Genomic DNA, 24644 nt, shown 5'->3' with positions numbered 1-24644 from the left:
GGAGAGACCAAACGCAGACTGGGTGACCGCTTTGCAGAACACCTTCGGTCTGTCCGCAAGCATAACCCAGACCTCCTTGTCGCTTGCCATTTCAACACTCCACCCTGCTCTCATGCCCACATGTCCGTCCTTGGCCTGCTGCATTGTTCCAATGAAGTTCAACGCAAACTGGAGGAACAGCACCTCATCTTCCGACTAGGCACTTTACAGCCTTCCGGACTGAATATTGAGTTCAACAATTTTAGATCGTGAACTCTCTCCTCCATTCCCACCCCCTTTCTGATCCACCCCCTTTTTTTTTCCAATAATTTATATAGATTTTTCTTTTCCCACCTATTTCCATTATTTTTAAATGGATTTCCACCCATTGTTTTATCTCTACCTTTTTAGCCTATTTCGATCCCATCCTTTCACCCCACCCCCACCTAGGGCTATCTGTACCTCGCTTGTCCTGCTTTTCTACCCTTAATTAGCACATTTCTTAGATAATATCACCACCTTCAACACCTTTGACCTTTTTTTGTCTATGACATCCTTTGGTTATCACCACCTATCACTGATCACTGGCCCTCTATCCAGCTCTAACCCCGCCCCCCCCCCCCCCCCCAACCTCCCCACCAAACCAGCTTATATTTCACTTTTCTATTTTTCCTTAGTTCTGTTGGAGTCATACGGACTCGAAACGTTAACTGTGTTCCTCTCTGCAGATGCTGAGTTTTTCCAGGTGTTTTTACAATCTCCAATGTAGAGGAAACCGCATTGGGAGCAGCAACTGTAGTAGACTAAATTGAGGGAAGTGCAAGTGAAATGCTGCTTCACTTGAAAGGAGTGTTTGGGCCCTTGGACGGTGAGGAGAGGGGAAGTAAAGGGGCAGGTGTTGCACCTTCTGCGGTTGCATGGGAAGGTGCTGTGGGAGGAGGTTGAGGTGTAGGGGGTGATTTTGTTTTAATCATCCTTGAGATATGGGGGTTATTGGAGAAGCAAGTATTTATTGTCTTACCCTCATTTCCCTTAAGATTATGGTGAGCCAGCTTCTTGAAACACTGCAGTCTGTGTGATGAAGGAACTTCCACAGTGATGGTAAGAGGGGTGTTCCAAGGTTTTGAAATAACAATGAAGGAATAATACTTTTCCCAAGTCAGGATCATGTTTGACTTGGAGGGAAACTTCCTTGTCCCTTTAGAAGATAAAGGTTATGGGTGTGGGAGGTGCTGTTAGGAGAAAAAAAACTTAATGAGTTGCTGCAGTGCCCAAGTGGTGGAAGGAGTGAATGCTTAAGTGGGCTGCCTTGTCCTGGATGGCATAGAGCTGCTTGTGTTGCTGGAGCTGCACTCATCCAGGCAAGCGGAAAGAATTCCATCACACTCCTGTCTTGTGTCTTGTAGATGGTGGACATGCTTTGGGAGTCAGGAGCTGAGACACTTATTGCAGAATACCCAGCTTCTGACCTACTCTTGTATGGTTGGCCTAGTTAAATCTCTAGTCAATGGTAACCCCCAGGGATGTTGAAACCTTTTCCTCCCAATACACCTGGGTTTTGTGCCTCTCCCAGGTGATCACATGGTTTCAGGTGGAATGGGGAATATATGTATTGTGACATGTGGTATTAATTGTGAGGGGCAGGTTGGATAGATCTGAGGGTCTTTATTTATCTGTCATTGTTCCCAAATCAGGTTTTTCCTATGAAAAGTTTTTACCAAAAGATAATTCTGTGACTTGATGCTCCTCACAACCTAAACTGACAATATACGTGTAGGTGTGTTGGCTTCTTTCTATCCTCGTAATATAAGAAAACGATGGGAGACTCAGTAATGTCAATATTGCTTTCTTGTAGGTTTGGCTGGAGAACGGTGAATTTCCAAGAGTGTTAATTTCCCAGGCATCTGCATTAAGGCTGCACTCTGTACTCCAATATGGTTGGATTTAAACCGGCAGATGTCCCTCCAACAAATTGTGTAAAAGTTGTCGGTGCTGGTACCGCAGCCTGTGTAGCTGATCTTGTTACATTCCCTCTTGATACTACCAAAGTGAGATTGCAGGTAAAGTTTAATTTGTATGAGAATGATGTGTTAGATCTCAACTCTGCTGTATTTATCAGCGACTTAGACAATGAGATGGTATGTTAATTGATCAAAGTTAAGGATACATAGGTGAAGAGCATAGAGTATCTTGAGCACTGTTACAACCACCCCCCTCAAGGTGAGGTTCCCCAAAGCTGTTGATCCAGATGTGAGCCCTCCATTTGTCACTATCTGGCTGGGACACCCTGAAACTGTCATGCCCTGAGTGTGGACTATTGAACTGGTTCCCTGTCTTTACTCAGTGCCCCTCCCCTTTTTTTTGTCTGTTGGTCACAACAATTTTTAATCTAAAAAGGACCCCTTTCATGGATACCTTTTTTCCCAGACCCAATCATTCTGACTGAAGGAGCCAATTTGATTATACTTTTAATTCAAGAAAGTTTATTAACTGCTAAAGGCAAGAAAGGATAAAACACACGCATATACGGTCATACAGGTTAAAAGAGCATGGCGGCAGTTGCAATTAGAAATACCATTACAATTGATTCTGGTAGATGAATAGCTGGTTTCATGGTTCCAGTAGTGTTGAATTTGGTGGAGAGGGAAAGATTGGGATACCTGCAAAATGGCGGTTTGCAGGGGTACTGGTGTGGGGCTGTTACTGAAGCAAACTTCCAGCACTTGCACTCTCATGGAACACCCACCAACAGGTACTGAGGCAGCATTTCAGCTCCCTTTTAACCCCTTTGCATATTCTAAGTGGGAAGCAAATTCACAAATCTCTTGATGAAGTGATGCCCATTTCCCATTCTGTCCCATTGTCTCTGCTGAAGGGAGGAATTAGTTTCTGGGTGTCTTTAGAAGCACCTTGTCTGGCAACAGGGTGGGGTTCCATCACCTCTTAAGGAGTCACCTTGTAGCATTCCAGCCAGTGGCTTGTGTGCACCTTTTTAAAAACTCAGATCTTATTTTTAAAGCCCAATATTTCTGGACACAATTCGGTGGTTTTCTTTCATTATCATGACAGCACATATAAAGACTTCAGAGCTGGGTTAGGCAGGAGGTAGACATTTTAAAATGTAGCATTCTGTAAATAAAACTAGTATTAAGTAGAAAAGAAAATTGGGTGACTTTTTTCCTGCTTCAATGAATTAATGTGATAAGAGGATGGTTGCCTATAGGTGAAGGTTGGAAACTACATTTTTTAAAAACAAAATGGTAATGAGTCAATTTTGTGAAGAATAGCTGAAAGCAAGTGTAAATTGGTGGGTAATCATAGCCTGAGAACTCTGAATCTGAACCTTATGACCAGTGGGGAAAAATGAAGCGGATATTTAGACACAGGTTATTTCTTACAGAAGAGAAAACAAAGTCTGGCCTTGGCATTGTAACTTAACTTTTTTTTAAAAAAAATCAGAAGCAAAGTATTTTGAGTTGGATGCACATCGGTTGGATATTGAAAGTTTAGATCTTCTATTAAGCTTCATTGATAAAATTTAACAAGAAGGATGATCTATTAAATGCCTACAAAGCTTAGTCAAAAGACAGATGGGCATTCCATAGAGGAATACATCAGACTTTAACAAACTGCAGAAATTAAATTTGTAAATTCCTTATTCAGTACTCTCTTAAATTGCTGGATTGTGGTAAGGTGTTTGCATATGGATAGGCTCCTAGTGTTAGCTGATATTTGGTTCTCTGAAAAAATCACCCTTTTGAATAAAATGCCTGCTGCTTTTGGCGGGGTGGGGGGGGTAGAATATCCAGGGAATTAGTCATTTTTAGCAGCCTTGATAGTGCATATGGGACATCTATGTTACAATGGAAGACTCAATTATGACATTTTGAGATTCCAATGTGAGGTGTCAGTACAACAGCAGAGTTACGGAAGGAATGAGGATTAAGGCATTAGCAAGTCTAGTAAGTAACAGGATTGGAGTAGCAATAATAGGTGAATGAACCACGGGGTAGTTAATAGGTGCTCCAGATGTCACTCGAGTTCATTATACAATGAATTGCCCAAAGTAGAACAGGGATTTTGCAGCAACACATGATGACAGACTGATCATTATCTTCAATATCCAAGTTCTGAGGGAATTGTACTAGCATTCGTTGCATATTTCATTTAATTGTGCTGTTAAGTTGTGGTTGCACCATGAGTGTGTGGAATAGATTGGTTAAAATGTTTAAATTCACTCCGGTTTGAAGTAAAAATCGGAGTATAAAAATTCTACTTTGTTTCAGTTTGAGCATGACAACACACCGAGGTCACTAATGATTGGTGATTCAATGCAAAATAGCTGGAGTAAGCCTGATGTGGTGTCTATTGAGATAACCTTGCTGCTGAGTCAGCCTTCCATGCAAAAAAAAATGAAATTGGCCATTTAAAAAAAATATTCAATTACAGGATGTGGGTATTGCTGGCTAGATCAGCATTTATTGCCTGTTCCTATTGCCCTTGAGAAGGTGGTGGGGAGCTGCTGACTTGAACCACTGCAGTCCATGTGGTGTAGGTACACCCACAGTGCTGTTAGGGAGGGAGTTCCAGGATTTTGACCTAGCAACAATGAAGGAACAGTGATATAGTTCCAAGTCAGGATGGTGAGTGGTTTGGAGGGGAACTTCAGATGGTGTTCCCATGTGCCTGCTGCCCTTGTCCTTCTAGGTGATGGTGGTTGTGGGTTTGGAAGGTGCTGTCTAAGGAGGCTTGGTGAGTTTATCATGGAAGCAATTTTGTTTTTGGGTAAACTGCAGATTCACTGACTTTCCAATCAGGGCATTATTGTACTCCCTTAAAGCCACTAACTCCTGCCCCTGAATGGAAAGGCATTAGGAACAGTTCCATGTATTGCAGTTGGCCTGCACTGTGGCCACTAGCAAATGTGCAATTGACTCTGATGCCTCTCCATTCAGAGGCACATGTGTGGCTGCAGAGCATCAAATCCCACTTTGGCTTTCTGCTTTTATTGGGGATAAATGCATTGAATTTGCAGTGCAAATCAAATATATAAAATGAGAATAATACATGCTGGTTTGCGTAACCGTCATCTGAAGTGAGTTGGTAAGGTTTTGTGGAGGGAATTCCCAGTTAGCTCAGTTGGTAATTAATGGGGCTCTTAGCTCAAGTTTTGGTTTTGACCCCCACTTTGGGTGTTTAGTTTTTTACTTAACTAATTTTTTGGTAAATAATAATTGTACAAAATGGATCAAATCTTTTTGATAGCATCTGCAATAAGTCCTGAATTTTTTTAAAAAAAAGCAATACCCTGATGTATCTAACAAGTTTAATAACAATGGCTGACAAATGAACAGAACATTTTGGGGAACAGTCAATCCCAACATATTCTGTTTTAAAAGCAAAATACTACAGATGCTAGAAATCTGGAATGAAAACAAAGATGCTGGAAAAACTCAATGTGTTTGGCAACATCTATAGAGAATGTGTTTAGAGTCCAATGTGACTCCTCTTTGGAAATGGAGAGAGGTAGGAGTGTAATGGCAAAAGCAAAGAACTGCAGATGCTAGAAATCTAAAACAAAAATAAAAATACCTGGAAAAACTCAGCAGGTCTGACAGCATCTGTGGAGAGGAACACAGTTAACATTTAGAGTCCGTATGGGTCATACGGACTCTAAACGTTAACTGTGTTCCTCAGCAAATGCTGTCAGACCTGCTGAGTTTTTCCAGGTATTTTTATTTTTGTTATAGAAGTGCAATGGGTTTTGTGCTGCTGTAAAAGGAGAAGGGCAAGTGGAGCAAAATAGGTCAGGATAAGTTAGAGGGCAGGAGATCTTAAATAACAAAGATGTAATGATACACGAGTGGCCAAAGTTTTAGACTTTTAATACTGAGTAGGTGTTGATAGTACTGACCTTTTATTCTATTCTATCTGAAAGCAAAAACATGAGAATGAGACACTGGCACTCTTGGTGGTGGGTGGGTGGGGGGTGAGAATTCAAAATGGAGGTCAGTTCATGGTCTGACTGCTGAGTCCAGAAGGCTGTAAAGTACCTAATTGAAAGATAAGGTGCTGGTCCTCCTAGAATTCTGGTTTAATTTGGTCCCTCTTATCAGGTTTCAGTATCTCAAAATTGAGGCTGACTAGTTTCAAATGATGAAGCCACGGACTTGATTCACTGACTGACGCTGTATCTGTACATGTGCAGGAAGTGCTCCCCCTAATGTTGTGGCATAAGTAAAGACTGGTTTTGTTAGGTTGACATTTCTAATCCGAATATTAAAGAAGTGTTAATGGTATCAGTAATAAGGATCGTGGGGTGAAATTATCTTAAACTAAAATTGACGAGGGTTAGCAAATTGTCTCAGATTTTAACCTTATTAAAGGACATGGTGTGGTGGTGGTGGTTGAATATACAAGGCTCCTCATAGTGAAATAAATAGTGACAGAGGATGCCACCATGTCTCATTGCAAGTCTTGCATTGTCATGAAACTTAATAGCCATGGATTTAAAGTTGAGGCAAGGACAGCTTTGCAATTTGAATTTTATAGATTTGTAACTGATTTGGTCTTTCTACAGTAATACATAGTAAGGATAAAAAATTGTAGGAAGTTACAGAAAATCATGGAAAAATGGGTAGGGAGTGGACTGAACTGACTAAATTTCTGACTGACAGTTGGGGATAGGGAACAAGGAGGTGTGGGGGAGGAATTTGCTATTGATGTGTAAAAATACAAACATTGTCATTATGAACACAGCTGAAAGTCCTTTAAGCAATTGACTCTTAAGAAATAGTGCATTGATCAATGAGATGCTCATTAAGATCTTGGCCAATCGGCCAAACAGCAAATTAACAACTGCTCTGACATGGACAATCCATGCAAAGATATTTGCTTTGGATAGTTATTGGTCTATAGGATAATCCCCAAAATACCTTCCATGCTGTGTGATAGTCCCCTGGTCCTAGAAAGCACTACAATCATTTTCTGCACACTTGAATGCTTTATGTGCAGGGAGAATGGCATTCATCAAGGCAGAAGATTGAGCTCTGGAAGGCATTGCATAGAACTGTCTGAGATGTACTTTAATCCTGGGGGTTTGGTGTACTGTAGAAGAGGGTCAGAATGGAAATACCATAAGACATAGGAGCAGAAATTAGGCCATTCAGCCCTTCAAGTCTGCTCTGCCATTCAATCATGGCTGATAAGTTTCTCAACTCCATTCTCTCACCATCTCCCTGTAACCTTTGATCCCATTACCAATCAAGAACCTATCTATCTCGGTCTTAAATACACTCAATGACCTGGTCTCCACAGCCTTCTGTGGCAATGAATTCCATAGATTCACCACTCTCTGGCTAAAGAAGTTTCTCCTTATCTCTGTTCTAAACGGTCTTCCCTTTACTCTGAGGCTGTGCCCTCAGGTCCTAGTCTCTCCTACTAATGGAAACATCTTCCCCATGTCCACTCTATCCAGGCCTTTCAGTATTCTGTAAGTTTCAATCAGATCCCCCCTCATCCTTCTAAACTCCAAGTATAGACCCAGAGTCCTCAAACGTTCCTCATATGTTAAGCCTTTCATTCCTGGGATTGTTTTTGTGAACCTCCTCTGGAACCTCTCCAGGGCCAGAACATCCTTCCTGAGATATGGGGCCCAAAATTGCTCAATATTCTAAATGTGGTCTGACCAGAGCCTTATAAAGCCTCAGCAGCACATCTCTGCTTTTATATTCTAGTCCTCTCGAAATAAATGCCCACATTGCATTTGCCTTCCTAACTACCGACTCAACCTGCAAGTTAACCTTAAGAGAATCCTGGACTAGGACTCCCAAGCCCCTTTGCACTCCAGATTTCTGAATTCTCTCCCCATTTAGAAAATGGTCTATGCCTCTTCTTCCTACCAAAGTGCATGACCTCACACTTCCCCACGTTGTATTCCATCTGCCACTACTTTGCCCATTCTCCTATGTGCAAATCCTTCTTCAGCCTCCCCACCTCCTCAATACTACCTGTGCCTCCACCCATCTTTGTATCATCTGCAAACTTAGCCAGGATGCCCTCGGTTCTTTCATCTAGATCATTAATGTATAAAGTGAAAAGTTGTGGTCCCAACACTGACCCCTACGGAACTCCACTAGTCACTGGCTGCCATCCTGAGAGGGACCCCCTTATCCCCACTCTCTGCCTCCTGCCAGACAGCCAATCTTCTATCCATGCTAGTACCTTGCCTCTAACACAATGGGCTCTTATCTTACTGAGCAGCCTCCTGTGCGGCACCTTGTCAAAGGCCTTTTGTAAGTCCAGGTAGATAACATCCATTGGCTCTCCTTTGTCTAACCTACTCATTACCTCCTCAAAGAATTCTAACAGATTTGTCAGGCGTGACCTCCCCTTGATGAAACCATGCTGACTTTGCCCGATTTTACCATGCACTTCCAAGTATTCTGAAATCTCATCCTTAATAATGGACTCTAAAATCTTACCAACGACTGAAGTCAGGCTAATCTGCCTGTAATTTCCTGTCTTTTGCCTCACTCCTTCATAAACCAGGTTTAAAAGGTCCAGGTAAATTGATGTGATGGGAAGATAAGTAGTTCTCCGACAGTCAAACTATTAAGGTCCATTCATCTTGGTTAATTTGGATTGATTACAAACTTTGAGACTGAGCAATTTAATAGAAGGTAACAATGCACCCTGTACCTCACATTCCCCATAACCCTCAACCATAGGGCATTACAATAGATCAAGGTGATGAGCAGAACAATACTGATGCACGCAACATGGCTATTATCCAAAGGGCAGCTAAATTTGGTTCTTGGAGGTAGTGTATGTACCAGAAGGAACCAATGAATGGAGGGAGGTGAATTAGCAAATTCAAAAATTGGTTAAATCTTCAAGATGAGGGGCAAGAGGTAAGATCTATGGGCTAGCAAAATGAGAAAATAGTGGAAAGCAAGAAAACAGTGAGTTCTCATAATGGATTTGGGAGTAACTCTGGCACTTGGAAGCAATCAAGTACTGGCTACAGAACCTCATTGTGGGAAGGAGAGATCCTGTAATACTAATCCAGAACAATTAGGCAAGTCAAGTCTAGCTTAACTAGATTATGTAATGGAATAATCAGGAGTCCTTATGACCAGGAAGTCTTTCGGTGGTTATCAACAAATTAAAAGATAAACTAATAAGAGGCCAAATGAACAGAGTTAGAAGGAATTTGGTGTTTGTTCTGTAGTGGCAGATGAAGGACAGCCAGTGTTATCACATAGATGGATATGTACAAGGGGGAAAAGTATTCCCAGGTGGGACATGCAAGGCTAAAGCAAGACTAATGGCTTGGTGTTTTGAAAAGAGACTTGGAAAAGAAGATGTCTGTGGACTCAAACCAACACCCCCCCCATCTCTGCACCCCACAGCAGAAAAGTAATCCTGAAATTTTGCTTGGCTTAGCTCAGGCCACATTCATGGGAACATAAGTTGGTTGATGAGAGCTGCATTTTTTTTTTTTTTGCAGGGAGAATATTTTCAGAAATGCTTTTGAAAACTCCTATATAGCTTGCCTCATTTAGAAGGAAAGCTGTGGAGATTAAACAAATGCATTTATGGATGTTAGTGAGGGTGAGTGATACAATGAGGGTATGGTATTTGTTAGGTCTGACTTGCTGAAAGTAGCATGTATTCAACTGAAAGCAGATTCGATGTTTTACTGGTGCCAAAAAGGGAAACTCACGGACATCTTTATGATACATGCCAATAACTTTCTATGGGGTGGTTCTGTGGAATTTGAGCATTTTCTCAAATAAAATTAAAGGTAAATTTTAAGATTGGAAGTTGGGCTTTTAAATATATAGGCTTGGACATTAAGCAGAATGGAACAGGAGTAACCTTGAACCTTATGTAGGAAGATACTTGTATCCCAAGTTTTAAAATTGTGCTAGGTCATTGCAGAAAGATGATCTTGTGTCTGAAGAAACAGCATTATGCACTCTGATAAGACCAGATGTTGGTTTTTATGTACTGGAACTGTGTACTATGAAACAACTGCAATTGAGGATTTTAGGACAATTAAAATTAAATAGAAATGAAAATTTGTATTTGAAGGATGTGAAATTGGTCCTTTTTTGTAATGCTTCTCATGCCAATCTTCTAAATAGGTGTTTGAGTACAGCTGGTTTTATTATCTTGGTGGGCGTAAATGGAAAATGTTGTCCACTGCCTAGGATGCGAAGGAAATAAAAAGGGTGATTAGAAGTATTTTAGATGTGGGAACACTGGCTTTTGTAAAAACAACATATATATATATATAAATATATATAAATATATATAAATATATATAAATATATATAAATATATATAAATATATATAAATATATATAAATATATATAAATATATATAAATATATATAAATATATATAAATATATATAAATATATATAAATATATATAAATATATATAAATATATATAAATATATATAAATATATATAAATATATATAAATATATATAAATATATATAAATATATATAAATATATATAAATATATATAAATATATATAAATATATATAAATATATATAAATATATATAAATATATATAAATATATATAAATATATATAAATATATATAAATATATATAAATATATATAAATATATATAAATATATATAAATATATATAAATATATATAAATATATATAAATATATATAAATATATATAAATATATATAAATATATATAAATATATATAAATATATATAAATATATATAAATATATATAAATATATATAAATATATATAAATATATATAAATATATATAAATATATATAAATATATATAAATATATATAAATATATATAAATATATATAAATATATATAAATATATATAAATATATATAAATATATATAAATATATATAAATATATATAAATATATATAAATATATATAAATATATATAAATATATATAAATATATATAAATATATATAAATATATATAAATATATATAAATATATATAAATATATATAAATATATATAAATATATATAAATATATATAAATATATATAAATATATATAAATATATATAAATATATATAAATATATATAAATATATATAAATATATATAAATATATATAAATATATATATATATTTGACAAAAATGTGACTTTGGGTGGAGTGGGGGGAGAATTCACTTTGAACCTAGAAAATAAATCTCCAAGATAAAATGAGCCAAAGCAAGTCATCAATTGTCACATTGCTTGCACAAAGAGCCTATTGGAGGTCCTAGAAGAGAGGTCTCTTGTATTATACATACAGAATATGGGAAAAATCACTTTTCTTGGTTATAAAGTTTGATTTATAACCAAATATTTCAAGAGGAAGAGAGTCTGTTAAGGATCCACGGGTGAAGGCATTGAATAAGCACCTTGAGCACATAGAAACACTTCCTGGGCCTGGATAAGGTGGCCATAAATGGGTCCAGACAATTGGGGGAGGGGGTTGGTGGTGTCATTCATCCCTACTGTCTGCCCCTTCCACAATTACATCTATGCCCAGGTCTCCATGGAGAGGAGCATACAGTATCTGGTGGTACGGCTTGAGGTCTTCCATGACCAGCGGGTGCCATGGGCTGGAGTGCATCATCAGACCCTAAAATATATTAATTTTAAGTTACTGAAGTTTTTGCAACAAGTTACACTGCCCCTTTAACAGGCGGTTAATTTAATTAGTTTTGTTGGTTTGCTAGTGTTATAAAGGGAGGTTAGGATAGGAGGCAGACATTATAATCTGTAAATTAAATCTAGTATTGAGTATAAGATTGGTATCTGGTTTCCTATCTTACCATTTGACTTCAGAATGAATTAACATAGCCACTTGTAGTTTGCCAATGACAAAGATGGGTAGCATTGTAAGCGGTGTAGAGGAAGGCATAACATTGCAAAGAAAGGTGAATAATCAAATGAGCTTCAACATAGTTAAGTGTGACACCTTCCATTTTGGACCTAAACTGGATAGGGAAGGTACTTTTTTTTTTAAATGAGTGGAAAGACATGGGTTGTAAGCACAGGGATTCTTAGGCAACAGAATAGCCACAAATAGTGGGGTGGAGAGTGGGAGCTGTACAGGAAGCCGAATTTGGCAGAACACTTCTTGGAGGGCTGGAGCACTGGAGAATGTTAGAGACTCGGAGGTTTTGAACATGCAAAATGATTTTAAATTTGGAGTATTGGAGGCCAATTATAGGTTAGCAAGCCCAAGCCTGATGGGTGACTAAGACATCAGCCCAAGCCTTTTGGATGAGTTTTATGTTTAGAGCATGGGAGGCTGGAAATGTGAACAGTGGAATAGTCAAGTCTGGAAGCAACAAAAGCTTGGATGAGAGTTCAGCAGCAGATAAACTGAGGCAAGAGCAGAAATGGGTGATGGAAAGGATATAGGAGCTGAAGCTCTGCTCGGGGTCAAAAAGGACAAGTGGCAAGCTGCCACTGCCTCAGGCTAAAACTATGGAGGATGATGGAATTGAGGGGGTGCAGTTTGTGGCAGGTCCAAAGGCAATGTTTTCAGCCTTTCTGATATTTAGTTAGACAGAATTGTAGCTCATCCACAACCAGAAGCCTGTAAATGGGCAGAGGTCAACAGTGTGATGTAAAGCTTGATGCTAATAACATTGAGGGACGGGCAGTATGAATGAGGGTTGCTGAGGCAAAAGTGGAGATGGGCTATGTTATGGAGAAATGGGGAGCCAAGGATAGTTCATTGGGGAATCCAGTGACAATGGTGAGGGAATGAGAAGTTTTTTCAGGAGATTCTCTGGCTATGACTGGATAGGTAAGAGTGGAACCAGATCAGTGCCACTCAACTGGACAATGCAAAAGGTGTTGTAGCATGGTGTGGTCAATAGTATTAAAGGTTGTAGAGAGATTGAGAAGGATAATGCACCATGATCACAGTCATGAATGACACAATTTGTGCTATGATTAGAGCCTTTTCAGTGCTGTGGTAGGGACAGAAACTTAGTTGTGGAAAATGAGCACCATTCTGGGAGATGGCAATATGTTTAAGTAATTTGGAGAGGAAATAGGGCAGTAGCTAACATGGGCAGAGGGGATGAAAAGTGGCTGCTATTTTTGAGGATGAGGTGATGGCAGATTTGAGCAGGACAGTATGAGAGCTATTTACAATGTCATCCAACACAGACTAGAAGAGACATTTTGAAAATTAATTTAGTGGGAATAGGTTTGAGAGGAGGAAGTGAGCTTTGTAGATGAGAATAGTTTGAGGGGGCATGAAGGGATTTTAGGGAAACTAAAATGGGGAGTTCAGAGCTATGGTGAAAGGTCCCCGTTTCGCTGTGGCCTGTGAGCAGAACACAGTACACACAGCTCTGCTACTGATGTCTTCAAGCTTTCAAGCTTTCTACCTTTTGTATAAATGTTCCTAGGTGCCTAGTCTTAAGTTAACCCACAATGTGTTTACAGAATCAGTGATTAGTGCCTTTATAAAAACACAGTTCCGCCCTGCCTGAGTTTTCCTGGTCCAATTATCACCAGCAAGGCACACCTCAATGAATCCAATTCTTCCCTCTGATCACGGCAGTCCTGACGATCCAGAATTCCAGAGATTCCTGTATCCAAGCCCTTCAGACAGTTTAGTTGGCTCTGGTAAAATAGTTTTCCCCATTTCCTACAGAAGAGCAGATCTGGTCCTGGGAGTTCCAATTTTCTCCTCCCTGCTGCTTGGCAGCAGCTTTTCCTGTTCTGTGACCTTCTAAGCAAGCTGCTGTAAGCTGTAACTCGACACCGATCGCTTTCAAATTTGTTTTTTCCCTTTGGCTCCGATCCCCATGGCAGCTTGAAGACACATGGGCACTTCTCCTAACTGAGGTGTTTACCAGGAATTCACCCCTTGACCTATTGGTGTTAAAGGGGCATTTTAAAACATCCTCTTACAAGTTGAGCATTTGTGACTGATTATCCTTTTTGTCTATAACTCACTGCAATATTCCTATTAAGCATTTTAAATTGTACCTCATCAAATTTAAAAACAAGTTAATGTAGGTATATTTCTTTTTTCTGTTAGGACAGCATGGTATAGCAACCATCTGTATCTATAATCATTGTGCTATATATTCCACTTTGACTAGTGGTCTGACAAGAACTTGACGTTTTCTACCCAAACTATCCATTCTGCCTCTGGTTATGGAGGGTGGAGTTAATACTGGGATCAGTTACCTTTTGGATAAGGTCTGGAGTCTTTCAAAAGATCTTCGCAGGACTGAAAGGTCTCAGCTAGAGTAATTGGATTGAAGCCAAGTGTGGATGGAATATCTCCCAAGCAGAAAAAAAAACGGGTTCTAGCTTAAATTTTGGCTCCTTGTTGGCATTGACCAGCTCGCTGTCTTTGGCCTGATTTGGGCACTGGGATTTTTATTGTTCAGGGCTGCCCCCTGTCACAGAATGGTCATTGGCGTGTTCTCCACATTGCCAGGTGATCTTGAATAGGAACTGAAAGATCTTGTCAAATAAGTGTGGCTGCTTGATACAGAAAAGCAATCATGCTGCACCACATTGGATTGTGGGGCCTTGGTGCATACTGAACTCTCTTCAGTTGTGCTACTATGCAAAGCAAACAGTAATAGGAAGTGACAGTGGCTTGACTGAAATTGGTAACTGAGATTATAGAAATCTTAAATTGTGAAACTCTGAATTAAGGTTAATCAAAATTGAATCCTGTTCATAATGCACAGATTCAAGGGGAATCCAAATCTGTCAACAATGTGACTTCTCCAAAGTATAAAGGTGTCTTTGGTACCATGGTTACAATAGTGAAGACTGAAGGAGCGAAAAGTCTCTACAATGGCTTGGTGGCTGGTCTTCAACGTCAGATGAGCTTCGCATCAGTGCGTATTGGGCTTTATGATTCTGTCAAACAGTTCTACACCAGTGGATCTGACAGTAAGTATCTGCAGGATGGTGTGTAATATATTCAAATTTGTGTAGTAAAGTGGCAGCCTTCTGGCTCTACAATGATGGTGGTCAACTGTGTTAAGCATCATGTGCTGTGTCTGTGGCCCCACTCTGGCATGGCAGTCTCTGCCATGTTTCCTGCTGAGAAGGTGCACAATTCGTTGGCCTCTGTTTGTTTGTTTTTTTCTGAGTCCCCTTAACCAGCTGAGCTTTTCATTCCTGCTCTCCTCTTCCAATGCCCCTCTAGAGGTCGTGGCCATCAGTGACTGTCTCCCCCAGTCTTCAGAGTTGATAATGTATCAGCCATCTTCATATCTCCCTTGCAATGGTGGTATGGATGCCCAGGAGTTTGTGGCCCTGTGATCAATTCACTCTACAGAAGGTCTTCAATGAACATGGGCGAGCAAGTAAAAGTGTACGCTAATGGGATTAGCACGTTCCAGGACCTTTTTGAGTTGGTGACCTTTGTTCTGCCAAGAGATGTTAAGGATACACCTCAGATAGCGAATGTGTAAACTTCTACCCAGTGTATGCCATCCAGGCCTCACCATTGTAGAGGAGGGTGCTGAGGGTGCAGGCTTTTGGACTCGGTTAGATTTGATAAGTTGCTGTTCCACTCTTGTTACTCAGCTTGGACAATACAGCTACAACTTTTGTGATGCATGTTGATTTCAGGAACAAGACAAATTTGAGGGTAGAACCTAGATATGGGAAGTTATCAAAAACCTCCAGCATCACATTCAGTGCTGATAGTGGTACAGCAACATCCTGGGCCATGACATTGTCTCCCTGATACTGATGGTCAGATCAAACTTCAATCATGAATGGGTCTGTCCATTTGCTGCTGAAGGTGTTCCTCAGTGTGGAATGTTGGTGTGACATCATTAGCATAGAGCAACTCTGAGGACTTGGCACAGATTTGCCTTGGATCTCGGGCATGCAAGGCTGCACAGCTTTTTGTAGGTAGATGGTCTCTAGATGAACTGAAGACACATGACCAGCAGCAAATAGAAGAATATGCCAAAGGGTGTCTGTGCCTGAACACAACCCTGTTTGAGCCTACTGCAGGCCTTGAAGGGTTCCAGCGTTGCCCCTCATAGATGAGCTTGCCCATGTTCTCAAGGAATGTGGAGATCCAGTTGTGCAGCCTTGGCAGGCATACAATTTTCTCCAGTTTAAATAGACCACCTCTGTTCATATGTTTGAATGTGTTGGTGAGCTCGATGACTGACTGTGTAATAGATAATGGTCTCCTGGTTCACAGCATTTCTCTTGCATCTGTCAGATTGAGAAGATCATGTCAATTGTAGATCTTCCCACAGGGTTTTGGAGTAGATGTATTCAGCCAGGATCCACAGTCTGACCATGGCAACCTAGGCAAATACTTAACAAAAACAGAATTACCTGGAAAAACTCAGCAAGTCTGGCAGCATCGGCGGAGAAGAAATCAGTTAACGTTTCGAGCCTTCATGGCCCTTCGGCAGAACTGCAGCATAGTTTCAACAAGGGAGAAATATAAATTGGTTTAAGGTGGGTGGGGTGGGGGGGAAGAGACACATTGAGGGTGTGGTGTGAGCAGATAATCAAAAGATGTCACAGACAAAAGGGTCAAAGAGGTGTTGAAGGTGGTGGTCTTTGTCTGAGAAAAGTGCTAATTAAGAATGGAAAACAGGATATTCAAAGTACAGCTCTAGTGGGGGTGGGGTGGAAAGACTAAAGGTTTTAGTTTTAGATTTAAAAATAATGGAAATAGGTGGGGAAAGAAGAATCTATATAAATTATTGAAAAAAAAACAGGGTGGGGAGGGGGAGTTTAAGATCTAAAGTTGTTGAATTCAATATTCAGCCCAGAGGGCTGTAAAGTGCCTAGTCGGAAGATGAGGTGCTGTTCCTCCAGTTTGCGTTGGGCTTCACTGGAACAATGCAGCAAGCCAAGGACAGACATGTTGGCAAGAGAACAGGGTGGAGTGTTAAAATGGCAAGCAACAGGGAGGTTTGGGTCTTTCTTGCGGACAGACCGCAGGTGTTCCGCAAAACGGTCGCCCAGTTAACTGGGCGACCGTTTTGCGGAACACCTGCGGTCTGTCCACAAAGACCCAAACCTCCCTGTTGCTTGCCATTTTAACACTCCACCCTGTTCTCTTGCCAACATGTCTGTCCTTGGCTTGCTGCATTGTTCCAGTGAAGCCCAACGCAAACTGGAGGAACAGCACCTCATCTTCCGACTAGGCACTTTACAGCCCTCTGGGCTGAATATTGAATTCAACAACTTTAGATCTTAAACTCCCCCTCCCCCCCATCCCCACCCTGTTTTTTTCCAATAATTTATATAGATTCTTCTTTCCCCACCTATTTCCATTATTTTTAAATCTAAAACTAAAACCTTTAGTCTTTCCACCCCACCCCCACTAGAGCTGTACTTTGAATATCCTGTTTTCCATTCTTAATTAGCACTTTTCTCAGACAAAGACCACCACCTTCAACACCTCTTTGACCCTTTTGTCTGTGACATCTTTTGATTATCTGCTCACACCACACCCTCAATATGTCTCACTTTCCCCCCCCCCCCCCCCGCCCCCCCACTCACCTTAAACCAATTTATATTTCTCCCTTGTTGAAACTATGCTGCAGTTCTGCCGAAGGGCCATGAAGGCTCGAAACGTTAACTGATTTCTTCTCCGCCGATGCTGCCAGACTTGCTGAGTTTTTCCGGGTAATTCTGTTTTTGTTTTGGATTTCCAGCATCCGCAGTAGCTTTTAGCTTTTTGTTTTTATCTTAGGCAAATACTTATCCCTGCTGAGCATCATGGGGGAAAAACCTCCATTGTTCCAGTCACACTCATCCTTGCACAAGGTCACAATCTTTGCATCTCGCACATCCTGGGGTGCTGCTCCCTCCCTCCAACAGAAACAAAAGTTCATGTTGCTGGTTTCTGTTGCTTGAATTCAGGTAGTATAGCAACAGTACCTGGAGCTTTGCCCATGGCAAGCCAGTCAATAGCTTTGCTAAGCTCCTCCTCCTTCTCTGTTTGATATCCAACTCTGGCATGACCGGCAGGCTTTCTATGGTGTCTAGAACTTCCCCGGAGACTGTTCTAGAGTATAACTCTAGGTTGTGTTCCACCCATCTGTCTAACTGTTTACTGAGTTTGAAAGAATGAGGGGGCATCTTATTGAGACATAAGATCCTGAGGGGATTTGATAGGGCAGATACCAGGGAGGATGTTTCCCCTTGTGGGAAAGATTAGAACCAGGGGACACAGTTTTAAGAGGTCTGCCATTTAAAATGAGAATTTTTTTCTCTCAACTGATCATTAGTATTGGAATTCTCTTCCCCAGAGCAATGGAGGCTGGGTCACAATTTATTCAAGGCAGATTTTGATCAAAAGTTGAGTGTTATGGGGGTGGCAAATGGGAAAGTGGAGTTGAGGCCACAAACCAGGTCATCCATGATCTTCTTGAATGGTGGAGCAGGCTCAAGGATTTGCTGCAAGGAGCTTGCTACTCCCAATGATACAGCCCCCCCAACCCCTGCAAAAGATGGCCTGCTTCTAAATCCTTTGTTCCAGTTAGTGTTCTGCCTCCAACAATGGGAGGGGCCATTGTGTCCCACTGGGCAGCCCCCAAATAGTAAGATGCTGATCCATCACTGCCCACCTGCTCAGTGGGTGCTTAGGTTTCATCTACTTAAACTCCATCGCACCAGGCAACTAAGATGCCAATGGATTGGCAACCTAGAACATTGTGACCATGTGAGTGGTATCAGTCAGCACTGTTAGCTGTGTGTCTTAGGAGCCACATCTGGTGGTGATCAGGTACCAGCTGGATTTGATCTTGGGATGTCTCCAGGACACACTTGAGGTATGGTTTGTTACACAAAAGGTAGCAGCAAAGCTCAAGCCGTGTCTGTATGTTCTCATTTATCTTTCCCAAGTTGTGAAGTCCAAGTAGGTCTAGATGCTTTGACTTGGGGATTCTGCTGATAGCAGTGTCAAGCTCCTCAGAACTGGTCTTTCACCTCCTGTAGTGGAGGATAGTTTTGGAGCATGGATACAAGGTTAACTGGCCCTTTGAGTGAGGCAGATGGGAGAACATGTTCTGAATCTTTTGTGGGGGTGTTGGGGGCTGTATCATTGGGAGTAGCAAGTTCCTTGCAGCAAAGCCTACACTTTGCTATTCCCGTGCCAGATGAACACTCAGCCTGGTCTCTTGTAGGGATGATCTGCTACTTTTTAATGTTCAGTCGATCAAGTTCCTTGTTGATCACAGCTGTCTTGCACACATCAGCCAGCTCAGTCATCTGTCAGTCACATGCACATGGTCACAAATGTTCTAGCTTGCCAATGTGTTGGCATCTTTGTTTGCCTGGTGTGATGGGTTCCATCTATTCTCCAAGCACCCATTGACTAGACTGGTGTGTCAGCATCCGACTAGTTAAGGGCTGCCCACCAACTTGAGGTGGGCGGTGGCTGAACAGTGGGATATGATGGCCCTCGCATTGTCAGAAATGGCCCACAGCATCTGCTCTGTACACCAGTCAAGTCAGTTGAACATAGTGATGTGTTAGAGCTGTGTAGTAAAATTGCCCTCTTAGGACACATCTAGGCAAAATTTGAGACCCAGGGCTGACCAAACATCAGGTCATCATCTTTCTCTCTTTCTTTTCTCCCCCCCCCCCCCCCCCCCCCGGAACCACCACCACCCCAAAACCTTCATTTTCCCCAGTTATGTCCAAAGGAATGCAAAGTACTATGTTTGGTTGCAGGAGTTGCCAGAAAAATGACATTTAGACATCTGTTTGCCCCCACACCAGATTTTTTTTTTTTTCAGGGTTTACACTTGGTTACCTCAGTTAAACTATAATACGAGTGACAGCATGTCCATATACCAGCGGGCCTGCGCACCTCATGTTTGGGGGCCAAACCACCTCTTGTTTCTCAAGGGGCCCAGTTTCCATGTGTTACCATGAGGAGGCACAGCTGCAGACTTGACAATGGAGATGCTATGTATGGACCAGGAGAGACTTGCACACTTTCACATTGATGGTAGTTTGGGCTGAAAGTGAGAAGCAAACTAGCACACAAGCAGGCTAACACTCTTCACCCACCCACGACTCATCACCACTGACTTGTGTTGGATGCAATGTATATAAAGTAGTAAACAGTGAGGAAGATAGGAACAGACTTCAGGAGGATGTAGACTATTGAAACAAATGGATATATAGATGAAATTTCATGTAATAAAGTGAGATGACGCCTTTTGGAAGGAAAAGAAATAGAAATTAAATGGTGCAATTTTAAAGGATGTGCAGAAGCAGAGGTGGCAGGACAAGATGATTAAAGTATATAAGATCACTGCCTTTATAAATACAGGCATTGAATAAAAAGCTACTGGTCAGGTCTCCAACAGTATTGTGGCCAATTTAGGGCATTGCACTTGAATGATTTTGAAGTTTTAAGAGGGTGCAGATCAGAATGGCAGCAGGGGTGAGGAACTTTGAGAGTTAAGTGGTGGGTTAGAGAAGTTGGAATTGCAACCCCCCCCCCCCTCCCCCCAGCCTTGGAGCAGAGAAAGTTTAAAGTATTTAGATGTTCAAAATTGAGAACTTTTGATTGTCGATGGAAAGAAACTGTTTCATCTGAGGAGAGTCAGTAACCCAGAATTAGTCATTGGCAAAAAAATCTGGGGTGGTGAAAATGAGAACATTTTAAACAAACACTATCTGGAATGTGCAACCTGAAAAGGTGGTGAAAGCAGAATCAAAAGGGAGTTGGATATACTCTTGGAAGAGAAATTTACAGGCTATGGGGAGAGTGGGACTAATTGAATAACTCTTTTTTTTTTTTTCTTTAGCACAGAGCCAGCACTGACCCTCAGCCACCTGCCCTCCAGTGAAGTGAGATTCTATAATTCCAAACTACAATCCTGCATCTGCCCTCCATGCAAGCAAATCTTTCTGATACATTCACCCACTCTGTTCCATATTTATTCAACCCCTTTATTCCTTTGTGCTCCTATCCAATCTTGAATGTTGACAGTTTTTGCTTGACTGACCCCAGAAGTGATTTTTTTCACATCCACCATTCTCTGTACACTAATTTCTTTTTTTTTCCCCCTAGCCATTACCATTGGTAGTCGTTTGCTTGCTGGATGTACAACAGGAGCTATGGCAGTCACCATGGCACAGCCAACAGATGTGGTGAAAGTAAGGTTTCAAGCACAATTAAACCTAACTGGTGTGAGTAAGAGATACAGTGGGACTATTGATGCCTACAGAAAAATTGCTAAGGAGGAAGGACTTTCAGGATTATGGAAAGGTCTGTAACGGTCATCGATAATTATCAAATTTTCAAATTGGTTTGAATGAACTATTGAGTCTAGCATTAATGACTCTATATTTCACACAATTATCTATGTGGAGGATAGTTATGGTATACAGCACTAGGAGGATTAAAGTGGGAGCTCTATTTGGGGCCCATTATTGGTGTATACCGATCACAATTTGCAGAATGGGAACAAGTCATGGATTTAAAACTCACAGCATTCCTAAATAGTGAGTGAAGCACTGGCTGCAGATGTTGGAAATCAAATAAAAGCAAGTGCTGGAGATCTCCTATATGGGTCTCCTTGGATAATGTTTCACTACTAAGCTCATGGACAAATCACTTAGGTTCTTGGAAGGTAATGTTCTTGACCATTTATAAAAGTGAAGCTTTGCACTTTCATTTACATACAGTTAAATGGCTGCTAAATACGATTTATAATAGGCTGAGAATTTAACAGTAAAGTCACACTACAAATTTCTACAGAATTGAAAGGGCCAATTCAGTTGCCTTTGCTTTCCAGGTACTTTGCCAAATATTGTTCGCAATTCTGTCGTCAACTGTTCAGAACTGGTGACTTATGATCTGATCAAGGATGCACTTATAAAGTATAACCTTATGACTGGTAAGTGTTGCACATTGAAAAATATAAAGGCTGAAACTTAATTATTTTGTGCAATTAAAATGAGACTTTATTTGCAGATAACCTTCCATGTCACTTTTGTGCTGCTTTTGGTGCTGGATTCTGCACAACCATTATAGCTTCACCTGTCGATGTTGTGAAGACAAGATACATGAACTCTGCCCCTGGCCAATACAAAAGTGCCTTGAACTGTTCCTTTATCATGCTGACCGAGGAGGGTTTCACAGCTTTCTATAAAGGGTAATTTAAAAAAATATTTAATCCACATAGATAATGGGCAGGCTTTGGAATTGAAATCAGACATGTGAAAGTGCACGTAGGACTTCACAACCAATTAAACTTACTAAGGTAAAAGCAAAAAACTGCAGATGCTGGAAATCCAAAACAAGAATACCTGGAAAAACTCAGCGGGTCTGACAGCATCTGCAGAGAGGAACGCAGTTAACGTTTCAAGTCCGTATGACTCTTCAACAGAACTGTTCTCTGCCCTCTTCTAATGGCAACTGTGGGTGGAATTTTACAGCACTGCCTCTTTCCCCCCCGCCGCCGCCGCCACCACCACCACCAGCGATGGCATTTTCCAGTCCCACTGCCAATGGACTTTTAAATGGCTTGCTGCATTTACTGCCCTGCCCCCACAATGGTGGGGCTGTAAAATTCTGCCCTGGGTCTTGTAGATGCTCATGCATACAGCAGCCTCTCTTGCTGTGACTTTTTTTCTTTTTGTTCTCTTTATCATCCCCATTTTATTTGTCAGTTGTGGTTTCTTTTCTCCCCCCCCCGCCACATACCAACATCATCAGGTGGTCCACCTTGATCTCTCCCAACTTTCTCCTTGCTGGTCAGCTGTCTCTTAGCTCCTGTACCAACTCAAGCTGATGGTTTTCTTCCCTTGGGCTATCCTACGCCCCACATTCTTATGCTAGTCATCATTCATCAAGCCTTTTTCTGACTAGCACCTGATAACTAACTTGATTCTTTCCTCCCAAGACTCACGTTCTTGTTTCTCCTGTTTGATTCACTTCAGGTAGTTTCTGCCCTTTGCATAGCATCTTTTACCTCCCCAACTCATAATGAGCAACCTCTCTGCTATCAGGCTACCAGTCTTTGAACTGTCACTGATTCTATCCCCCTTCACTTATTCAGGCCAAATCTGATGCCCTATTGAAACCAGAACTTTGCTTCTTCATAACTCACATTCCACACCCAACTGTTTATTTCCACATCGCAACCCTGTTTCCGAAAATTCGTGTTTCTAAGGGTAGGTTTTGGTCAATTTGCTTTCTTGGTTAATCACTGATGAATTTTATTTTGCAACAGGTTTATGCCATCCTTCCTGCGCCTGGGGTCGTGGAATGTGGTGATGTTCGTCACTTATGAGCAGTTGAAACGTGCCATGATGCTGGTCAAGCAGTCCTGGGAATCTTCCTAATGTTCTATATTTATATTTGTAAATCATTTAAAGTTATCATGTTTTATATCAAAGGGCATGGATTTCTTAAGCATTCTGTTCTAAAGGATGATGATAATATGTGCATATCGCTGGTCGATTTTGTAATGCACCAAATCTTGTTGCTGGCTTTATTTCTTAAATTGAGGTAGTTTTGTGAATATATATTTTTATAAGGTAAATAAAGGTCGTTTCTAGTTTCATGTTCTGTTTTGGAACACTAGCAAACTAATCCTACCCTTTTCCTTCACACTTTCACTTCCTATATAACAAGTGATTAAGCAATGGACTGTTAAAAGCAAACTAACAAAATGCAATATTGAGGGGGCAATTGCATAGTGTACTCTTCTGCACTTTATCTATTTTGACTATGGGGATTAATTTTTACAAAGCTTGATATAAAGACCATGTTGCTAAGCAGGGTTTGTTCAACATTTAAAACAATTTTTTTTGTTTTTGGTGCTGGTGTTTTTCAAAAAATTCTAACTGATCTTTAATTTAGCTGCTACTTCAAGTGAAAGTGAAAGCACATGTTGTACAGATATGAGGGAGGTTTTTCTTGGTAAAAATGTCATAGCTTTTAAAAACCTCCCCCGCTGTAATGTGGTATGCCTATCTTTACTCCATTTTAAAATGTGCATAAATTCAGATTCTTAACTTTTTTTCACTCAGGTTGTTTTGTTTAATTTAAATGCAATTCTCACCATTGTAGTAAAGTGAGAGGATTTACTTTTACAAAGCACCTTTTTATGCCCACTGGACAGACAGGCAATAAACTATTTTTGAAGTGCTGTCGGTGTTTTAATTGAAATAGGCTAGCTGGCTCTTTCACATTATGTTAGCTTGTGGGCCAGGTGTCTCTACTCCCCTAATAAGGCCATGAGAAGGTTTTAACCAGAGAGCATATAGAAAAATACTTCTAAGTGTGGGCAAGATAACTTCAAAAGCATGCAACAAATACCAAATGTAATTACATTTTCAACTTTTGGTTTCAAGACACACAGCCCTCCGCATAACAATAGCGCTACCTTCAAGTTCAACTATAAATGCTTCCAAAAACAGAATTACCTGGAAAAACTCAGCAGGTCTGGTAGCATCGGCAGAGAAGAAAAGAGTTGTTGTTTTGAGTCCTCATGACCCTTTAGCAGAACTGAGTGAAGTTAGGAGAGGGGTGAAATATAAGCAGGTTTAAGGTGGGGGGAGAGAAGTTGGTGGTGGGGGTGGGGGTGGTTGTAGGGACAAGCAAGCAGTGATAGGAGCAGATAATCCATGATTATCTACTCCT

General features: G+C 40.8%; 1 protein-coding gene across 3 annotated transcripts in view; it reads left to right on the top strand.

The window, feature by feature from the left end:
* Positions 1-24150, top strand: part of LOC144682654 (dicarboxylate carrier UCP2-like) — a 28450-nt gene extending 4300 nt beyond the window's left edge. The window contains exons 2-7 of one of the 3 annotated variants that reach the window (XM_078545209.1): positions 1835-2039; positions 14725-14932; positions 21063-21260; positions 21790-21891; positions 21969-22149; positions 23230-24150. In XM_078545209.1, coding sequence (XP_078401335.1) covers positions 1914-2039; positions 14725-14932; positions 21063-21260; positions 21790-21891; positions 21969-22149; positions 23230-23341 — 927 coding nt within the window. In that variant the 5' untranslated portion in view covers positions 1835-1913 and the 3' untranslated portion in view covers positions 23342-24150. The remainder of the gene's footprint in view (positions 1-1834; positions 2040-14724; positions 14933-21062; positions 21261-21789; positions 21892-21968; positions 22150-23229) is intronic. The other 2 variants (XM_078545210.1, XM_078545211.1) reach the window with 2 other exon arrangements.
* Positions 24151-24644: the final 494 nt, after the last annotated feature.

The sequence above is a fragment of the Cetorhinus maximus genome, chromosome 7 (genome assembly GCF_964194155.1).
Source record: "Cetorhinus maximus chromosome 7, sCetMax3.hap1.1, whole genome shotgun sequence".
Classification (NCBI taxonomy): domain Eukaryota; kingdom Metazoa; phylum Chordata; class Chondrichthyes; order Lamniformes; family Cetorhinidae; genus Cetorhinus; species Cetorhinus maximus.
The sequence above is the reverse complement of the archived record's forward strand: the minus strand, read 5'-3'. Positions and strand labels throughout refer to the sequence as shown.